The sequence below is a fragment of the Pogona vitticeps genome, chromosome 2 (genome assembly GCF_051106095.1).
Source record: "Pogona vitticeps strain Pit_001003342236 chromosome 2, PviZW2.1, whole genome shotgun sequence".
NCBI lineage: Eukaryota > Metazoa > Chordata > Lepidosauria > Squamata > Agamidae > Pogona > Pogona vitticeps.
In genome coordinates, this window is record NC_135784.1 from 190054858 (window position 1) to 190075083 (window position 20226).

General features: G+C 42.8%; 1 protein-coding gene across 26 annotated transcripts in view; it reads right to left on the reverse strand.

The window, feature by feature from the left end:
- The window catches only part of ADGRL3 (adhesion G protein-coupled receptor L3), a 662256-nt gene that overhangs the window by 119218 nt on the left and 522812 nt on the right, over nucleotides 1-20226 (reverse strand). For all 26 annotated transcript variants that reach the window (XR_013542364.1, XR_013542366.1, XR_013542369.1 and 23 more), the window contains 4 exons: nucleotides 19744-19927; nucleotides 11841-11963; nucleotides 2939-3147; nucleotides 2075-2251 (listed from right to left, as the gene is read on the reverse strand). Coding sequence is in view for 19 of the 26 variants with exons in the window: in XM_072991729.2 (XP_072847830.1) it covers nucleotides 2075-2251; nucleotides 2939-3147; nucleotides 11841-11963; nucleotides 19744-19927 (693 nt within the window). In the remaining 7 variants the exon portion in view is untranslated. The remainder of the gene's footprint in view (nucleotides 1-2074; nucleotides 2252-2938; nucleotides 3148-11840; nucleotides 11964-19743; nucleotides 19928-20226) is intronic.

Consider the following 20226-nt stretch of genomic DNA (forward strand, 5'->3'; position numbering starts at 1 on the left):
TTTTTGGAGCAAAAAAAAAAAAAAAACTCTCTTATTTTCAGGGAAACAGGGTATTAGACCAATTAATAGACCTGGACCATGAACTTTTTTTTCAACCTTGTAAGCCATGTATTGTCTACCTTCTGCAAAAATATAATTATATTTACAGTTACAACACCTTTTGATATTCATGTATTGACAATTGTTGAATACCTCAGCAAACGCCACTGCTTTAGAAGTATTGTGTCTCCTGTATAATTTAAACCAACAGCCTCAGTTGAAAGCATTAAACTGATATTAATGAAACGAGAATGGGGCGGATTAAATAACTTGACTGTCTAATGCAAATTAACCCTTTGAAATTTGTTTCAATGCCTACTATTTCTTCAGATCTAAAGCTACACTTTATTGAGCAAAACCCAATGTTTTGGACACACTAGACAGTGTAAGTTTATTTAAAAAGAACTTGGCCGCTGCAACTAAATACTGACAACATAATACAGACTATGCTTCTTTGACGGCATGATGGGAGTGTGCCCACTGGTGCCCCCTTTTGAGCAAACTAGCTCTGTATTACACAGATCCTTTATATTCATAGGCAGGCATGCACTTTGAATTATGTTCCTGAAGCTGGGAACTTAATTCATACACAGTGTGCTTGGATTTTACAAACATTTACTATTCCCAAAAGACTCATATTTCAAGGGTGGAAAGATAAATGCACACTAACTGTCATTCAATGATCTGAAGGTCTTGCTATTTTATTTACATGTGAATGTCTATTCCACCGATGCTAACAAAATCTTTTTCCTATCAACCTATATTGATGTTTACGGTAGTCTGTAAATATACGATATGTTTGCCCATCCTTTCTCTTTTCTCTTTCTTCTTGCGTTGTTCTTTGCTTTTTTAACTTCCTTATAATGTATACACAATTTAAAAACCCAGTAAATCAATAATAATAAAAAGCAAATGAAGCAATGTAACAAACAGGAAGAAATGCCTTATGGCATACGTTTCATCTCTGTGATTTATCTTATGGATTATACATTTTTCTCATATGTGTCTCTGTGTTTATGATCTTTATGATCCAAGTGTGTCTACATGCTTTAATGCTTTTTATTACTAACATCTGGGCTTATGCACAGAAGCCAATGGAAGAGCGCTATGTTGTTCAAATCCTGTTGGTAGGCTTCTCAAAGGACTCTGGCTAACTGCTGTGGAAACAGAGTGTTTGCACAAGCAGAATAGAATCTGATGCCATACAGCTCTTCTTATGTTCTCACGACTATTCCCACCATCCTTCCATAATGTGAAGAATTCCAGCCTTACATGGTCACTTCCCTCTAAGTTCCCACAATTTCCATTTATCAACCATTCTCCACAAGGTAGAATCAAGTTAAGTTCAGTAGGTCCCTTCTCTTGTTCTGCCACCTTCTGGAAGATGATGTGGTCAGCAAGGCAAGTGAATAATTTTTTTGAGCATTTCCTACTCAGAAGACTTTGCCCCCACAGAGACACCAGGATACCTGGATCACCCCACCCAGCCCCCGCTACTCATACTTGCTCCTCTGAAACATCTGTGATTTGGTTTCAAGAAAGCATCATTTACTGTTTGTGACCGAAGAAAGAGGAATCCACCCAAAATTTGGCTGTGAGGTGCCTCCCCTGCCTGTCCCCTGAGCCCTCCTGGAAAAGAATTTTTCATTCCCTTCCTCTGCTTGACATGGCAACGCATTATTTTTAATTCTTTATCTCTTTTTAGTTTTAACCTGTATGTTTCCCAGAGGTTGCCACCTTAATTCTCCTGAATTTCTCTGCAGGTCTACACATTTTATGCTTCATCTGTTCTTTTGGAACCTGCTCCATCCGTCATGCCAACCATGGACAACATCCTGAATAAACCCTAATATGCCCTGGAAAACTGTGCCCATAAAGCAACGGCCCAGATGTCTGGAACAATTATAAAACTGAGAACTCAAACAGTTATCTTCATTAAAACTGCCTTCACATGCTAAACTCACAGCCATTGTTTGCTTGTACAGTCATTGAACAAAGGGTAGAGAGAATCTTCCAGCATGCCTGCTGTACTCACCTTCACTTCCACATGGGCCATCAGGACAGCAAAGTTAGTTAAGTGATTACAGGAGCATGTTGTATGTGTCTTGTTTGTTGTCAGGAGCCGACATCCTTGAGTTGACCAATATCCTGTCATTGTGCGTTTAGAATAGCTCCAGAAGGAACAGTTAGGGTTGAAATTTTCCTCTGACTGCTATGAGAAAGTAAAACAACAACAATAACAACACTAAAAACATGCAATGGGAGCAATAAACATTTTCCATTTTCTCAATCTCAATCATAGAGATTGAAATAGTACCTAATGCATGCAACATAAAATTTGCTACCTTTCTCACTTAGGTAAAATGCTTCCTTAATTCTTTCTTCCCGACTGATGCACACCATAAATTACACTGGGCTTTCCAGACCTATACTGCTATATTTCCACTGTGGAACAGAGATTAATTACCCTATGACGATTCCAACAATGATAGTTCCTGGAAGCCAGATAATTGCCAATCTCCCTCATCACCAGGATAAAATACTGGGATTTGTTACATTGGCTGAAACTGGTAAGAAGCAGAGGGCTATAAATCAAATGAATGACTTGAATTCCAGTAAACAAATAAGAAATAGTTATGTTAATGATAAAAAATGAGATTTCTAATAAAAAGAAATGCTTGTTCCACATTTCATGGTATTAGATTTCTTTTAGGCATCTTATAACTCACAGCACAATGTAACTGATTCAACTGAGATTTGACTGAAGGAAGTGATATATGTGAAGAAAGCTGTACATGCTTTCTAATACATTTTCAGGGGGAAATGAAAAACATTCAAGGCTGAAATAAGAGGTGTATGTGTTTTTTTCCCCTTCAAAACAAGGGTATTAGCTTCTTACCTTGATGTGTCTGACAGTAAACACAACAGGATCAGCCAGATAAACCTTATTGCTGAATTCTTTATTTATTGCTGCAGTGATGATGGGGGAGTTCACTATGACAGAGTGATTTGTTGACATGGCTTCCAACCCCAGTTTCATGCTGGCATTCTCCGTCGACAGGTATGGACCCAGGTTGTTGTACAGGACAAAAGCCACTCTGATTTCACCTGGAAAGGAAATAAAATAAAATAAAAATAAAACAACGAATGGATTGAGTTAATTCTCCTCCAACTCATAAACATTTCCTTTAAAGCAGAGAAATCTACTGTTAACGGAATGTAACAGAAGAAACTGTTTTACCAATGAAGTTTACATATTTAGCAAATATGTTTCCCCATCAAATACAATTTTTTTTTATAAAAGGCCCTTTAAAGTGACTCAACAGCAAAGATAATCAGTGTACAAAAACATAATGATATATTACAGCAGTGAAAACAACAACACAACTCATGTAAACATCAAGGAAAATGCACGGTGTTACATAACAGCACTGATGTTACCTGTCTGTCATGGGTTTGGAGGGAAAGTTCCATCCTATGGGGAGTGGAAGGCGGGACATCAGGAGGAGGGGCTGTACTGTATAAATATGTGATGCCTGTGTGGTGAAGAGGAGATGCTGAGACAGACTGTGAGACACTGGGTTGGGACGAAGCAGCAGCTGGGGAAGAAGAAGCTGTTGTGGGAGTCTGGGTGTCTGACAGGGTACTACTGTGTGTCAGAGTACCAACCTGAAAGGTTCAGGGGTCTGTTGGTTAGCCAGAACTGATGGGTTCAGGGTCTGTGCTTTAAGTTAAAGGTTCTAGGTGAACCAAACTGTATGCTTGTGTGTGTGAGAATAAGCCACGTTACTTTATTTTATTCACCTGATTGTTTTATTTACCCTGTTTGTATTTAAAATAAACCTTATTCTTTTATTGTTTAAAAATCCATCCCTGGTCTGTGTGACTTATTATAGGGAATGGTTGGTGGCAGCTTAGTAACTGTGTGATAGATCCCAGTAGGTCTGGGTTTGTCACATTGATTGGTGTCCAGCGTGTGGGATACGACTGGTCCAGTTGTCCAGCGGTCCAGCAAAGCCTTGGCAAGTGTGCCCAGAGCAAGGGGGGTCTAGTCAGGGACAGTCTGAGGCGCGTAGGTAATCTTCTAGGTGTACCTCACGGGGAGGTGCACTAGTAGAAGAACGTGCCAACTGGGGAGACTTAGATTTAGGTGCTCTGAGGCAGCCTAGTTTTGGCGGGAAAAGCTGAGGCAAATCTGCGTAGCAACAGTGAGCTAGCTTGCCAGCTGAGAGGCCCAGCAGAGGGGGGTAGGCTCTGACTCGATACTGTTGCAAATTTAGTGCTGAAGAACAGCAGCAATCTCTAGGGAGAGCTGGTTCTGAGGTAAAAGGAAAAAAGTGGTCGTTTTATTTTGAGGCTTGACTTTTTAAAGCAGCCTGTTCTGAGGGGGGGTATGCCCTTGACTCGAAGCCAAGTAGCAGACATGAGTGAGGTGAAAGACCCCCAGATTGACCAAGGTTCTGAGGATGAATTTGGCTCAGTGCAAGGTGACAGCACAGGAGAGCAGGACCCAGAACTCAGAAAAATACTCCTAGCCCAACAGCATGAACTGAGGGTGAGAGAAATGGAGGAAAGATTAGAGAGAGAAAGAAGAGAGGAAAGGGAGAAACAAAGGCAATTTGAATTAGAGAGAGAGAGAGAGAGAATGGAGAGGGAAGAAAGAATGGAGAGAGAGAAAATTGCTCTGGAAAAAGAAAGGATGGCGTATGAGTTAAGAAAACTGGAAATGATGAACCAGAACAATAATAATAATAGGGATTCTGAGGGAGGCCAACTGTCTAAGGCTGACCTGAAGAAATTCCCTGTGTACCACAAGGGAGATTGTCCTGAGGTGTTCTTTTCCTTAGTGGAAAGAGCGTTTGTGGACTTCTCAGTGAGGGAAACTGAGAAGATGACCATCATGCGATCTTTAATCAGTGGTAGCCTGGCTGAGGTTTATGCCGAGATGCCTGAGGAACTGATGAAAGATTTTGCAGAGTTTAAAAAACTGGTGTTTGCAAGACATGGGATAAATGCAGAGCAGCTGAGACAAAGATTCAGGTCCCTCACAAAAAAACCAGAACAGACTTTTACCCAAGTGGGGGCCCAATTGGTGAGGCTGCTTGAGAAATGGCTATCGCAGGAGGGAACAGAGACCTATGAGCAGCTTAAAGACTTGATAGCCCTGGAACAGTTCTATTCAGTCCTGCATGGGGAATTGAAATTCCAGGTGAGGGAAAGGAAACCGAAATCTGTGGCAGCAGCCGCAGAGATCGCGGATTTTATCTCCCAAATAAGAAAGCCCTTGGGTGAGGGGAAATCTGTAGGTAAACCCAAAGAAACCTACAGCAAGTACTCTCAGGGACCAGGGAAAAGCCAGCAAGGGGGAGGGGCCCATGGTGAAGGGAAGCCCTCAGGCATGAAACCAAGCCCTCAGAATTTGGAGGGAAAACCCAAACAAGAGGAGAGAGAATCAAAATACACCAGAAAATGCTATTTCTGTCAGGGAAAGGGTCATCTGATCTCAGAGTGTGAGAAATTGAAGCAGCTAAAAGGAATGGTGCCTCAGGAGTCTAGTGGAACCAAGCCAAAAGCTGTGTTCTGTGTCCAGAAAGAGCAAAGCTCATTGTCACAGAGGGAGCCTGTTGCCATGACTACTCAGTCTGGAACAGCTACCTCTGCTGATCAGGCTGAGGAAAATGGTCCTCTTATGGAGGTGAAGCGCTGCTTGCTGATAAAAACAGATTCTCAGTTGTTTGAGACAGCAGGGGTGGACGTAGGAATACTTGACCGTCAGTATAGGGGACTGCGGGACACTTGTTCCCAGGTAACCCTGTGCCATCCAGATATCATCCCTAGGGAGTTTATAATCCCAAATGAGAGCATGAAGGTGGCAGGGATTGAGGGGCAGATAATCTCTCTGCCAGTAGCAGAGGTACCTGTCAACTTTCAAGGCTGGAGGGGAGATTGGCGGATAGCGATTTCATCGACTCTGCCAGCAGCCGTGCTCGTGGGAAATGACCTGGCTGAACATGTGAAACGGGTGCTAGTGATTACACGCTCACAAGCCACCACAGGGACAGTTCAGGGGGGTAATGATGAGCCAGAGACGGAAGCAGGTGGGGGGAGTTCAGAAGCTGTGGTGGAAACCTTAACCACAGACAGCAGATTTGGACAGGAGCAAAAGGCAGACGCCACTCTCCAAAAGTGTTTTGAACAGGTGACTGACGCCCAGCTAACACCTGAAACCCCAGTGAGATTTCTGGAGAAAAAGGGGATTTTATATAGAGAAACCCTGAGGAACATCTCAAAAGGGGGAGATGGGAACAGAAGTCAGCTAGTGGTACCTGAAACGTATCGCCCCATGATCTTACAAAGGGGTCACTCTGACATGTTTGCTGCACACTTAGGGGTGAAAGGGCCCCTTGATTTGATCAAACAAATTTGGGAGCAGGTCACCCAGGATGACCCACAAGACGTTGTAACATACATAGACACCTTGATGAATGACCTAAAGCGAAATCTAGAGCTGGCAGCAGAAAACCTGCAAGCGCAGAAGGTCAAACAGAAAACATGGTATGACCGCAAAGCTAGAGAGAGGCACTTTGACCCAGGGGAGGAGGTGCTTTGGCTTAGGCCCTGCAGAGAGAATAAGCTGCAGCTCAAATGGGCAGGACCATATAGGGTCATTTCCAAGATGTCAGACCTGAACTACCTAATAGAGCAGGAGGAGAACCAAGCAAGGAGGGTGGTTCATGTGAATGCCCTAAAACCCTACTACAGAGGGGAACAGAGGGTTTTATTCGCGATAAAAGCAGCTGAGAGTGAGGAAGCTGAATTACCCTTCTGGGAGGGTAGAGGGGAAGTAAAATACAACCCAGAGGAGGTAAAGATCAGTCCTGCACTCACCCAAGACCAGCAGCAAGAACTAAAAATGCTGCTTAGCAAATATCAACCGGTGTTTTCCAACAAGCCGGGGATAGTGAAGGGAGTGATGCATCGGATCCACACAGGGGATGCACCCCCGCAGGCAGTATCCCCATACCGAGTAACGGGACCCTATAGGGACAAGGTGCGGAAGGAGCTGGACGAAATGCTGAGGGAGAACATAATCGTCCCCTCTTCTAGTCCTTGGTCCTCTCCGATAGTCCTTGTGGACAAGCCTGATGGGAGCATTAGGTTTTGTGTTGATTACAGGAAATTAAACCGTGTAACCACTCCTGATGCCTACCCAATGCCCAGGCTAGACAACCTGATTGAAACCATAGGGGGTTGTCGGTTCATCTCATCATTGGACCTGGTAAAGGGATATTGGCAATTAAGAATTGATCCCAGGGATCAAGAAAAGACTGCCTTTTGCAGCCCTTTTGGTCTCTATGAGTTTCGAGTCCTGAGCTTTGGTCTCAGAAATGCACCAGCCACATTCCAAAGGCTGATGGACCAGACCTTGGCAGGGCTCAGTGACTTTACAGTGGCCTACATTGACGACATAGGGATCTTCAGTAATACCTGGGAAGATCACCTGATACACCTGGAGTTAGTGCTGCAGAGGTTAAGTGCAGCAGGGCTAACAGTAAAGGCCAGCAAGTGTCAGCTGGGTAGCCCAGAAATAAAATACTTGGGTCACATGGTAGGGGGAGGAGTGATAAAACCCCTGGAGGCCAAAATAGAAGCTGTTCGTGATTGGCCTAGACCCAACACCAAGAAAAAAGTCAAATCATTTCTTGGGTTGGTGGGCTACTACAGAAAGTTCATCCCGAGGTTTAGCGAGATTGCGGCTCCGCTGACCGATCTGACGAGGAAGAAGGCTGATGACCGCATCCCGTGGACCAGCGACTGTGAGGCGGCGTTCCAGAGGTTGAAGGAGGCGCTAATCAACTATCCAGTCCTGCGTGCTCCAGACTTCGACCGGGAGTTCATCATCTACACCGATGCGTCTAACAGCGGGGTAGGAGCAGTTCTGTGCCAAGAGGATGAGAATGGTGACCAGCATCCAGTGTCCTACCTGAGTAGGAAACTTCAAAAAGGTGAGAGACATTTGGCAACCGTGGAGAAGGAGTGTTTGGCCATAGTCTACGCGATCCAGAAGGCCAAGCCTTACATCTGGGGAAGACATTTTATTCTGTGTACTGACCATTCACCATTGCAATGGTTAAAGACAATGAAAAGCCACAATAGCAAACTTATGAGGTGGGCTTTGAACTTACAGGACTATGACTTTGAAGTGAAGGTGGTCAGAGGGTCAGTGAACTGTGTTGCTGACGCCTTATCAAGAAGACCTGAAGACTGAAGACGGCGAAAGAACATGGACTATATGTATATAATGAAAACAAAAAGTTAAAATGTACCTGGTTTTGAATTTGGTTGGTATTAATAAAGGTAAATTGATGTACTGTATATGGTAAAATGTTTAAATGCATATTTGCTATGGTTAACTTGGAGTGTAAGTATATGTAAGTATTATATGGTATGTATAAATGTTGTTGTGTATTTTATGCAGGTTGTTTTTTTGGTGAAAAGCACTTTTAGCTTTCCCCCTACAAAACAACTTTTAAAGAGGGGAGGTGTTACATAACAGCACTGATGTTACCTGTCTGTCATGGGTTTGGAGGGAAAGTTCCATCCTATGGGGAGTGGAAGGCGGGACATCAGGAGGAGGGGCTGTACTGTATAAATATGTGATGCCTGTGTGGTGAAGAGGAGATGCTGAGACAGACTGTGAGACACTGGGTTGGGACGAAGCAGCAGCTGGGGAAGAAGAAGCTGTTGTGGGAGTCTGGGTGTCTGACAGGGTACTACTGTGTGTCAGAGTACCAACCTGAAAGGTTCAGGGGTCTGTTGGTTAGCCAGAACTGATGGGTTCAGGGTCTGTGCTTTAAGTTAAAGGTTCTAGGTGAACCAAACTGTATGCTTGTGTGTGTGAGAATAAGCCACGTTACTTTATTTTATTCACCTGATTGTTTTATTTACCCTGTTTGTATTTAAAATAAACCTTATTCTTTTATTGTTTAAAAATCCATCCCTGGTCTGTGTGACTTATTATAGGGAATGGTTGGTGGCAGCTTAGTAACTGTGTGATAGATCCCAGTAGGTCTGGGTTTGTCACACACGGTACCTATTCCATACGTACATTTAACTTCTCATGAGATACTTACATATATATATGATACACATAGTATAATACTGCTTATAACCAAGTATAAGTTCAGGCTCAGAACACAGTGACTTGGCGAACAGTGCCCAGGTGCCTATAGCAGTGCCCCTTCAGGCTTCAGGGAAGGGCTCATATAATCACATGATCCTGACATAGAGATTACTGTATCTTAAGCCTAAATCTAATGGGTTAGTTCTGGCTAGAGTAGATCCAGTGACTCCATCACTAAATAGGGGACTGGACCTGATGGCCTTATAGGCCCCTTCCAACTCAATTATTCCATGATTTTATAAATGCATGGCAAGTCAACACTTCGTTTTGTTTCGTTTAGTTGTTTAGTCGTGTCCAACTCTTCGTGATCACATAGACCAGAGCACGCCAAGCCCTCCTATCTTCCACTGCCTCCCAGAGTTTGGTCAAATTCATGTTGGTTGCTTCTATGACACTGTCCAGCCATCTCATCCTCTGTCATCCCCTTTTCCTCTTGGCATCACACTTTCCTAACATCAAGGTCTTTTCCAAGGAGTCTTCTCTTCTCATGAGATGGCCAAAGGATTGGAGCCTCAAGCTTCAGGATCTGTCCTTCCAGTGAGCACTCAGGGTTGATTTCCCTTAGAATTGATAGGTTTGTTCTCTTTGCAGTCCAGGGGATTCTCAAGAGTCTCCTCCAGCACCACAATTCAAAGGCATCAATTCTTCGGCGGTCAGCTTTCTTCATGGTCCAGCTCTCACTTCCATACATCATGACAGGAAAAACCATAGCTTTGACTATTCGGACTTTTGTTGGCAAGGTGATGTCTCTTCTTTTTAAATCAACACTTATGTAAGATCAAAGGCTGCCAGAGTTGGATTTAAACCCTAGTCTTCCCCCTGAAACACTGGTTTCAGAGTAGATTCTAGCTCTGGCTCTTTTCCCCGATCTGTGAATTCTACCCCGAACTTTTGCCTCAAAACTCTTCTATGCTCTTTTGTTCATCTCCTTCCCCCCAGACTTCCAGAATTCCTCCTTGTATTACTGAGAACTCTATCTCATTTTGCCCCTTCCCCTCTACAATTCAGCACAATCTGATCCCTAGCATTCATTACAGTCCCATATGGGCTTACTTCCTCTATAGGAAGTATAGAGTGCACCATCACCGTGTTTGAAATAAATCTTCAATATAATTTAAAATATGTATTTATAGTTTCCACATTCCAAGGAGTAAAAGAGACAATAGAAGTGACCCTAAAGAACAAGAAGGAGCAGGAAAAGAGATGCAGTGGGCGTGCTCTGACATGGTATGTTCCCTTGTCAACTGTTCCCTAGTCAACTGCACTGTGGTATTTTAAAGAGAATGTCTGTGGGCAGATTAGAAGGTGAATGGGGAATCTGGAAGACTGGAATCTATCTAGTTTCCCTGGTTTATTATAGGCTCATTCTGTACCAATAAAATCACCTTGCCTGACTCAAAGGAAGTAATCATATGAGTTGTGTTTCGGGTAACAGCAGATGATTTGTGTACTGCTATTTACCACTGTGAAGTGAGTAGCCTTTGACTTAGAACCCCACAGCTGCCAGTGCTGTGCTGGAATTCTTCCGTGAGAAAGATGGAGACAATCCACATGGAAACAGCATTTTGAAACAGAGGGTCAACCCCACTTTGTTATTTGCAAAGCATGGATGGGCCTTCTAATTTTGAAGGAACATTTGGAAACTGCTGGAGAGAGAGCAAGCCAGGCCATTAGGAAAAGTCAACTGATGTTCCTAAGAAAAATTACTCAGAACATTGAATAATGAAGAAGTGGCTGGCAAAGAAAAGCAGGGACTGTTAAATGGTTTAGGAGCTGGAGAAGCACAGCTTTTAAACCTCCACAGAAAGATGCAGCAGCCATTAAGCAAATCACAGTCCACACCAGTTGTTGCTCTTTCACAGAAGATACCAGTGAAAGAGATGAAAGAAGGAGCTTAAGTATGTGAATTTTTCCCTTATGATTTTACACCTGACTTTACCAAGTAGTAAGGGAAGGAGAAACTACAGTAACTCCCTGACTGGCCAAGGAAGCCCTTTTACTTACTTACTTACTTACTTACTTACTTACTTACTTACTTACTTACTTACTTACTTACTTACTTACTTACTTACTTACTTACTTACTTACTTACTTACTTACTTACTTACTTACTTTATGTGACATATATACCACCCAACTGGCCAAAGGCTCTGGGTGGTTTACAACAAAATAAAGCAATAATCACCAGATTTAAAAAGCCAACATTACATCAAATTGAAGCCAAGCCTTCGCTTCGCTGCTCCCACCCTCAAAAAGCCATTGTGCCCCAACTTGCATCTGAAAGCAGAGTCTTCAACCAACCTGGTAGGTTTGACTTATCTTCTAGGAAAATGCACAGGCTTCTAGTTAATGGCCTAGTGATAGATGGACATACTTTGCATGTACAAGGTCCCAAATGCTCTGTGACATGAATTTCAGCACAACTAGGAAAGACTTCTGCCTGACACCCTGGGGGACTGATGTCAGTCAAATCTGATCATGCTTGCCTAGGCAGACATGTGGCAGACATCTTGATACGGGTTATGAATTGGTTACAGCAAATAGAAGCTGAAACCACATGAATAACCTACATGACTCAACCATTTAAAAAGCAACAATTGGGAACTGTTCTACTTACCATTTCGGCCATTCTGTTTTAGAGTGTTTGCTGACAGCTGGATGGTACTGCCATAGCCTGTATTCTGGGGAAATTTCAGGTCCTCCAAGTTTCCTTCTGTGCTTAGCCTTGCAACTTCCAGCTCTGTTAGTACGAAAGAGGTGAAAAAGCATGTCAGTCTCAGTAAAACATGTAAATCTCTGCAAAGCATGCAACTGATCAGAAATGCATAATGATTTCTGTATGCTGTAAGTACGCTTACATCTCCAAATAAAGACATCTTAACCAATGAATGGGTTGCACAAGAAGCTACAATCTTATTTATTTACATGTGCCATCTGCTATGTCCTTTGGCAGCAAAAGCCGGCTTGTCTCCACTAGTGTGGGTACATTTGTAGAAAGTACTGAAGTGAACATATTCTGAAGCTTGCTCCATGAATTGGGTCCACCTTGGCCCCAAGCACCAATCATTGATATAAGCTGCTACTCAGAAAGGTGAATAGTTATTCTCTCTTTCAACTACTAATAAGCTTGGATTGAATGATCTTCCTCAAAAAAATTCTGATGGCCACTTATATCCTTCCAATCCCTAATGTGCACTAAAACTGCCAATGGAAGGTTATGATTCCCTTCACCTTTTATGCAAACCATCAAACCATATAGCCCCCCACCCCCCGCAGGTCAGACACTTATTCGGAACTGTATTTCCTACCCTTCAGTCTAGTGGGACTCCCAAACTACTCTGCAGATATTGAGGATCAATGAAATATAAAAGATCAGTAAAAAATAATACAATTATGAAATGGTAGAGCTGGCAGAGTGTCAGGCTTAATACAGAATTATAAACAAAAATAAAAAAAGAGATTGCAGACTTTGGGAGAAAAAAGCAAACATCATGCATTTCTTAAAGTACAGTGGTGCCTCGCAAGACGAATTTAATTCATTCTGCGGTTAATGTCGTCTTGCGAAAAATCCATCTTGCGAACCGCATTTTCCCATAGGAATGCACTGAAATCTAATTAATGTGTTCCTATGGGCAAAAAAACTCAGAACAAAGTCAAATTTAGTTTACAAAGGGTTTATTAAGTGCTCTTTAAAGCCATACATATTGTGCAGATGATTTCAAAAATTTCAATCAAAAAACTTTAACTTTTTAAACATCATAGAAAAACATTTAAAAATCAGCAAACATGAGGCAGGAACAAAAAACAGAAAACATTTGTCTTGCGAAGCATGGCCATAGGAACATTCGTCTTGCGAGTCGTCAACCCCATCGCCAAAACCATTTGTCTTGCGAGTTTTTCGTACTGCGAGGCATTCGTCTTGCGAGGCACCACTGTATTGGTGCAAGACCTCAAAGCCAAGATGACAGCATGCTGATCACACTCACACACTCTCCTGCACAGAGCTGCTAGGAGAAACAGGACCTCAGGGCCCTTCTGTTCACATAACCCCCTTTTAATCACCTCCTGAGCTGGTGTAGCTAGGTGCTGAACCACGAAATGTAAAAACAGGCAACTAAATTGTCCATAGTAGGCTACATTGAAAACAAAATCATTGTATTTGGCAGTACCTTTGTGGACAATAATTCACTTATCATGCATGGACAATAGCTTTTGTAGATCGGATCTTTACATACACATATGATGGAGGGAAAATTACTGGGAAGAAATGTAGCTTCTGTATTTGGATATGAGAATCAACACAATACAGAGATGTCCTCAACTTACACTAGTGAAAATCTTGTTAGTCACACCCTCTTATGTTAACTCCATTGGCATAACTTTCAGCGGCAAATTGCCACAAGTTGAGAAGTTGTCATGGCACACCAACTGCATGACTCTGTATGCAACAAATAATGCCTAGGCTGACTTCTTAACTTATGGCAGTTTGTCTCTCAAAGATATGATGATGGAGTTAAGTTGGTGCAAAGATGCAACAGGATTGTGGCCATTACTTTTTCAAACAATGAATAGCCTTGTGGTTTCTTTGGCCTGGGCAGAAGGTTGGACTAGACAACCCTTGGGATTGCTTCCAACTCTTTTATTCTGTGATTTTATTACAATCTGCAAGAACTGATGCCAAAATTGATCAATTAGTCTTAAAGGCATGAGAAGAATATCTGTTCTGCTGGAGTAAACAAACTGTCCCTGTGCACAGTGATTATTATTCTCCTCTGGTGCACTATGGGGAGAGAATTTGGGGAGGGAAAGCTAAACCACAGGCAAATATACAATACCCTCAAAATGAGAGAAGGAGGGAGCTAGAAAGAAATGTATTTGTTTTCTGATGTTCTGGGCATCTGGATGGTGTAGTTTCTCCCACAACAGAGCTTTGTAAGAATGCCTTACCCACTTGAAACAGGAAGGGGTAGGGTATCCGTACAGCGAAGCCCAAGTACCCAAGGCCATTTAGAGTAAGTATCACTGGATTATTAGTATTTTGCATTTGTGACCTAGTAGGTGCTTACTCAGTCATTTTCCATCCAATCTTTTTTGCCGCCCCCCAGGTCTTGATCCACCCCTCCCTCCCCTTCATTCTAATCACCATTAATTTTCCCATCCCTTGCACACACAGAAGACACACACCCTTCAGAGCCTTGGGCACCCAAAGCTATTCTAGCAGTGCACCTCTGCTCTTCCTGCATTTAGAGTCCACACAGAGGAAGTGCTCCACTGCAGATTGTTATCCCCGTAAGAGGAGCATGACATTGAGGTAGAGTAGGAGACTACAGCATCCCACCGTTGTGCTAACTTAAACTATTTTTTAAAAAATGATTTAAATGAAGCAATAGAAGTGCTAGATCAATATCTGGGCTTGGTAATGGACTAGATGATGGCTACCCTAAGTGAATCTCAATAGCGTAGAAGTGCTGCAGGAAGATAGCCTAGTCTGGTGGGATGGGACTCCCTCTTAGCTAACAAACTTGAATTTTGAGGGTACTCCCAGATCCAGCTTTACCATGAAGGCAAGTCGTTTCGTGACAAGCAAAATTCACTCCACCAACTGTGAGAGAGGCAGACTGTCCCTCGGTGATTTTTGTACCATCCCAGTTGGACTAACTATTTAAAGGCAGCCTCATATTACACTGCAGAACTGTAACCTGAATGTTACCAGAGCAAGGGAAACCAGTGGATATGTATAGGAGGAAGGGAATCTGCAAGCTTGCAGATCATCCTAAGGAAAAACGGATGGTAGTTCAGATGCTATCTGGACCTCCAGCATAAGGGCTGAATTTAAAAAACTCCCACCTCTGTTTAGTCTTCAGATTAATCGCCTCTTATCATTCTTTCCACTACTACTGTTGAACGCCTTTCTGCAACACCGTTCAATGCCTCCCACAATCAGACGAACAGGAGAAACAGAAATGTTTCTCTGTTTTGTCAGCATATTAATAGCATTACACTCCAAATCGCTAAAGGATCTTTTCTTGCTGGTTCGATATCAAATTAAATAGTAAGGAATGGAAACCTGTGGCACCTTATGGCATTCCCACAGAGCATAATTAAGAGTGTGACCTGCCAATAAGGTTGCCAAAGCCCACAGCAAACTATTCCCTGAGATTCAGAGCCAAATCTTGAGATTGGTGGTGGTGGGGAGCTCCTTATGATGTCACAGAAATAGGGCAGGCAAGGTTTGTGAAGCCAGCTTCTGAGCCAGCTGACTGCGGAAATAGTAGAAAAGGGGAATTCAGGTAAATGGGCTCAGAATCCATGTAAAACATGGCTAAACAGGTAATACAGTAACTAAGAACCAGGTGTGTATGGATATGTGTGTGTGCATCTGTCCATGCACACACGTGTGCACACACACATACTTTTGGGTGGCTGTACAGGCAGTAAAATACAATTTGGCAACTGTGTAGATGTTGCTCTTGTCCTATTAAAGGCACAAAACCTGCTCAATCATATTTACAGCACACATAGGGACAGATGGGGAGTTTCACAGTGAGTACTGTATTCTCTTGGTTTTTGCATAAGCCCCTGCATTGCCATTGCAAGCCTCATGAGCATAATGTTGTCGTTTCATTCCCTGCTTTGCTCTAAATGGTGCAGCGGGCCAAGCAGCATGCCCCCATCTGTTGTTCCTCTCTATTCCTATTCTACCATCGGCTTTCGGTATGCCAGTGCTGTGCATGAAATACACATATTCCCAAGAGCAACTGCAACTGCATCTTCTTAACTAGTTTAAATGTCCAGACTGTCCCTCCCCAGCCAGCTGGGAATGAATGTTTAGGCTTTAAAGTTACCCTACAGACTTTCTCCTCCTTTAGTTCCATTCACCCTGAGACTTGTCTGAAAAGAAAGCCACTGCATAGCTACTGATATAATCCATCAGTGAAAATCTAAGGACCCTGGATTTATACCGGCTCAAAGACAAACTTCATTCAAGGAGGGGGAATGTCAGGCATGGTGAGTGGTGCACCTGCCGATGTGCAGCATTAAGTACAAAAGCTCAGATTAGAGCTCTGCTGGACAAGGGACCTTGGGAAGGAGCTGGAATACCAATGAGATGTGCAGCCCAAGCAGGATGCTTGAACATGCCAGCATCTTTGCCATCTTGACTAGGAATGAAACCCACAGGGCATGACAGAGGCTGGTAGGTGGCTGGCTCAATCTGCTGCAGGTAAAGGCCAGACTAGAATCTCAGGATGCTTGATAGCTCCAGGCACACAACTCACCTTGACAAGATCTGGAGCAAACCTGAGTTGTTTTTTAAAATCCTTCCCATACAGGATTACTTTTCCCAGATTCTAACCTTTTCCAAAGGAAGCAGAATATTGAACAGTTTGAGGATTTAGAGCCTCACAAAAAAAAAAGGAAAGCAGGAAGGTACTAATCGCAGGGAAAAGAAGAAAGGAAAGAGACCTCTAGCTGGAAAAATATTTTTTTAAAAAACTGAAGGCAATAAAGGTTGCACGTGTCTTTCTTAGAGATACAGAGTGGAACAAAAATACAAACCACTTGGGCAATTTCTAACAATTAAGCATATAAAATTTAAATGACACTCTTACAATAATGGAAAAGAACAGCCAAATTATCTACCATTTCAATACACACTGTTTACATGACTACAAAATAACACTCATTCGGACAAAATTAAAGAATTTATTTCTGCATAACCATTATCAATGGTGATGAGCTATAGCTTGAAACAAATACAAAGAAAGTTACGTGGGATGGGGATGCAGGAGCAACCCTTAGAGATAACACTATAAGCCTGCTTTCATGACCTGAAACAGGCTTACACAATTTGAAAGAAAGTCTGCAAACACCATCTTTGAGGCACATGCAGTGATGTTATGCACCCTTTATCCCAACAGGCTACAAAAATGCCTGTTCAAGTCTTTGTAGATGCTGCACTGAGAATCTGGGAGGATTCAGCTGGGATAGATCAATGACACTCAGCTAATTCACCGAGTCTTGGTAATGCGAGTCAGGTCAGCATTCTCCTTCAAGATCAGATCGTGGATTACTGCTGGTTTTCATTGTACTATTAAGCACCAGAATTCTAACTCCCCTTGGCTTGTTGACAAAATGACCAGAGTTCCCTTTGGTGATCTGAAAGGATAGTTATCAATTGTCTGATTGCCCTTCCTTTTTTATCTCCGATCACTGTATCATCTCTGGTCTATTAACCCAGCCATGTGTCCCCACCACCTTCCAGAGTCTTACTAACAGATCCTCTCTGCATACAGAGAAATAATACAAAGCCTCAGCAGTCAACAAATGCTGAAAGAAAATGCACTTTGGAAATGGGAAAGAAAAAAAGTCACACAAAATACAGCACAGGAAAATTAAACGAAGATAGAAGGGTTATGAATCACCCCCAGATCACAAAGCTTGGAAGTATAGTTGTTGTGGGTTTTTCGGGCTTCTTGGCCGTGTTCTGAAAGTGGTTCTTCCTAACATTTTGCCAGTCTCTGTGGCCGGCATCTTCAGAGGACAGCAAACTGTGCTGTCCTCTGAAGATGCCGGCCACAGAGATTGGCGAAACGTTAGGAAGAACCACTTTCAGAACACGGCCAAGAAGCCCGAAAAACCCACAAAAACCATTAGATCCCGGCCGTGAAAGCCTTCGCGAATACACTTGGAAGTATACTTACGAAAGAAGGAAGGAAAGAAGAAAAGAAAGAAGGATTAAATAACTCATAGCACTTAACTCTTTCCTAGGCTTTGTCTTAATTCTTCCTTCACTAAGGCAGGCAGGGACAACGTTTTTGTAGCTATGGTTATGTACATCATGGCAGCTTAGTTTTTCACTTAAAGTCAGAGGCTGCTTTGGCTCCAAATGCAAACTTCTAAAAGTGTTTGTCAACGTGATTTATCCATAGAAAACTGAAGTCCAATAAATTTCAGTTGTGAGACTCGTGTGGAAATGACGAGTGTAGTTGGAAGTTGGTCACTGTAACCTATATAGCTGTGCCAAACAGTGTGTGTAGGACCTGAGGTGCTTGTTTAAGATAACAGTTTTATGAATAGTTTCTATAGTGTCCTGCTAAAGAAGAACAATAGAGGAAATTAGTGGTCTAAGAAATTCGTGGTTTTCCAGTGTCAATCTCACGGAAGAGGATGAGTGCTTTTTCCCCCCCTGGGGAAAGGGAGATGCCCATTAGGTTCTATAGAGCAGTGGTCCCCAACCTTGGGCCTCCAGATGTTCTTGGACTTCAACTCCCAGAAAACCTGGCCAGCAGAGGTGGTGGTGAAGGCTTCTGGGAGTTGTAGTCCAAGAACATCTGGAGGCCCAAGGTTGGGGACCACTGCTATAGAGGGCACCTCCCACACAATTACCCCACCAGTGAAGTCCTGTGAATCCCAGGAGCCAAAATCACCTCTGTTGCCTTCAGTTTTTGGGTTCCATCTCTCAGAATTCTGCTGGGGGATTCTGGGTGAATTCTGGGAGCCAGAGTGCAAATAAATAAATAAATAAATACATAATAAAAATCCAGAACTCTCATCCCTAACATAACCCCAGGTAAATATTATTTAAAAAGAGTTCATGTGCTGGTTTTTCAGAATAGTATCCTAGGAACTCTAGATAAGCGGAAGTCACGAATAAGTAATAAACCCGGGAGAAAAGCCAGGAAAACAATGAAACCAAACCAAATAGCTTGGCGACCTGAAAAGAGAAGTTCCCTTATCTATGAGACCTGGACTTCTACTGCGAAAATATGGTTGTATTTCACCGAAGGATTGCCAGGGATTGCTAAGGATTGCAACAGATTGTAGCAATCAGGGCAGCAGCCAGAGAGACTGAAGCAACTGTGATGAATCTGACAGCATTTATTTATTTATTTCAAACACTTGTATCATGTTTTCCAATGAAAATGATGCTCAAGACAGCTATGCTTTTCCCCTCTTCGTTTTTATAAAAAAAATGTGATGAAACTAGGTCAGCCCAAGTTTGTTAGATTTTTGCGAAAAGCTCTAGCAAGGCTGCTTGGTGGTTCTTATTCCATGATGTTAGCTACGCTAGATAAAAGAGACAAAAAAAAAAAAAAGAGCGAGAGGGTGGGATGGTCAAGCCAGCCAGCCAGCCACATGCAGAACCTAGAATTTATAACAGAAAGGTGGGATATTAATGCAATACACACAGACATAAATTTCACTAGTTTTATCAACTATTTCCGCAACCTGTGAAATAGTTGATAAAAGATATTCCACTTCAGCAGGGCTCATCGCATTTTGTGATAAAACTCAATTTTATTCAAAGTCTATTGTGTTCTGCTTCCTTAGCCGATTACTATGACCAGGTTTACTGAAGAATTACAGACTGTGGGTCACACGAAAACCTCTTACAGACCCATAGCTGCCCGAAGCAAGAAGCCACCGGTGCCCCATCAGCTCTTGCTCTCAGGCAACCAAGTAGCAACACAGCTGCCAATGAAACAGATCCTTCCCAGTGGTTATTTTTTGCTACTTACGAATGTTTTCAGTACTCTCTCTCACAATGTCAGTCTTGAGAAGGTTGTCAGCTAGCACGAAGGCGCTTTCTTCCACCGTGTCCAGTAACATGGTTGCTGCACGCAGCTGATCACTTGCAGGGAGGTCTTTCCATGCATTTAAAGCCTGAGGCTGCAGCAGGTTATTGACAGTTTCAACCATGGCCTGTGCAGAAAAGCAAGAGGGGAGGGGAATCATTTCCTGAACCTTTTCTATACATTGCAATAAGACAGTAGTTACCCTCTATAACTGAACCCCGGGCATTTGCCAACTGACACACAGCTACAAACCTACCTGACATAGCTTGGTGAGTTGGACTGCCTGGCTGTGGAAGAAAGAGCCAAGAGTCTGAAACCCCACTGTACCTCCTGGGAGAGGGCCAGCTGAGACCACTGGAGTAGGTGTGGCTGATGGGGCTTTGTGCTCAGCCACTTGTGCAGCTTTGGGCAAGCTGTGTAATCTCA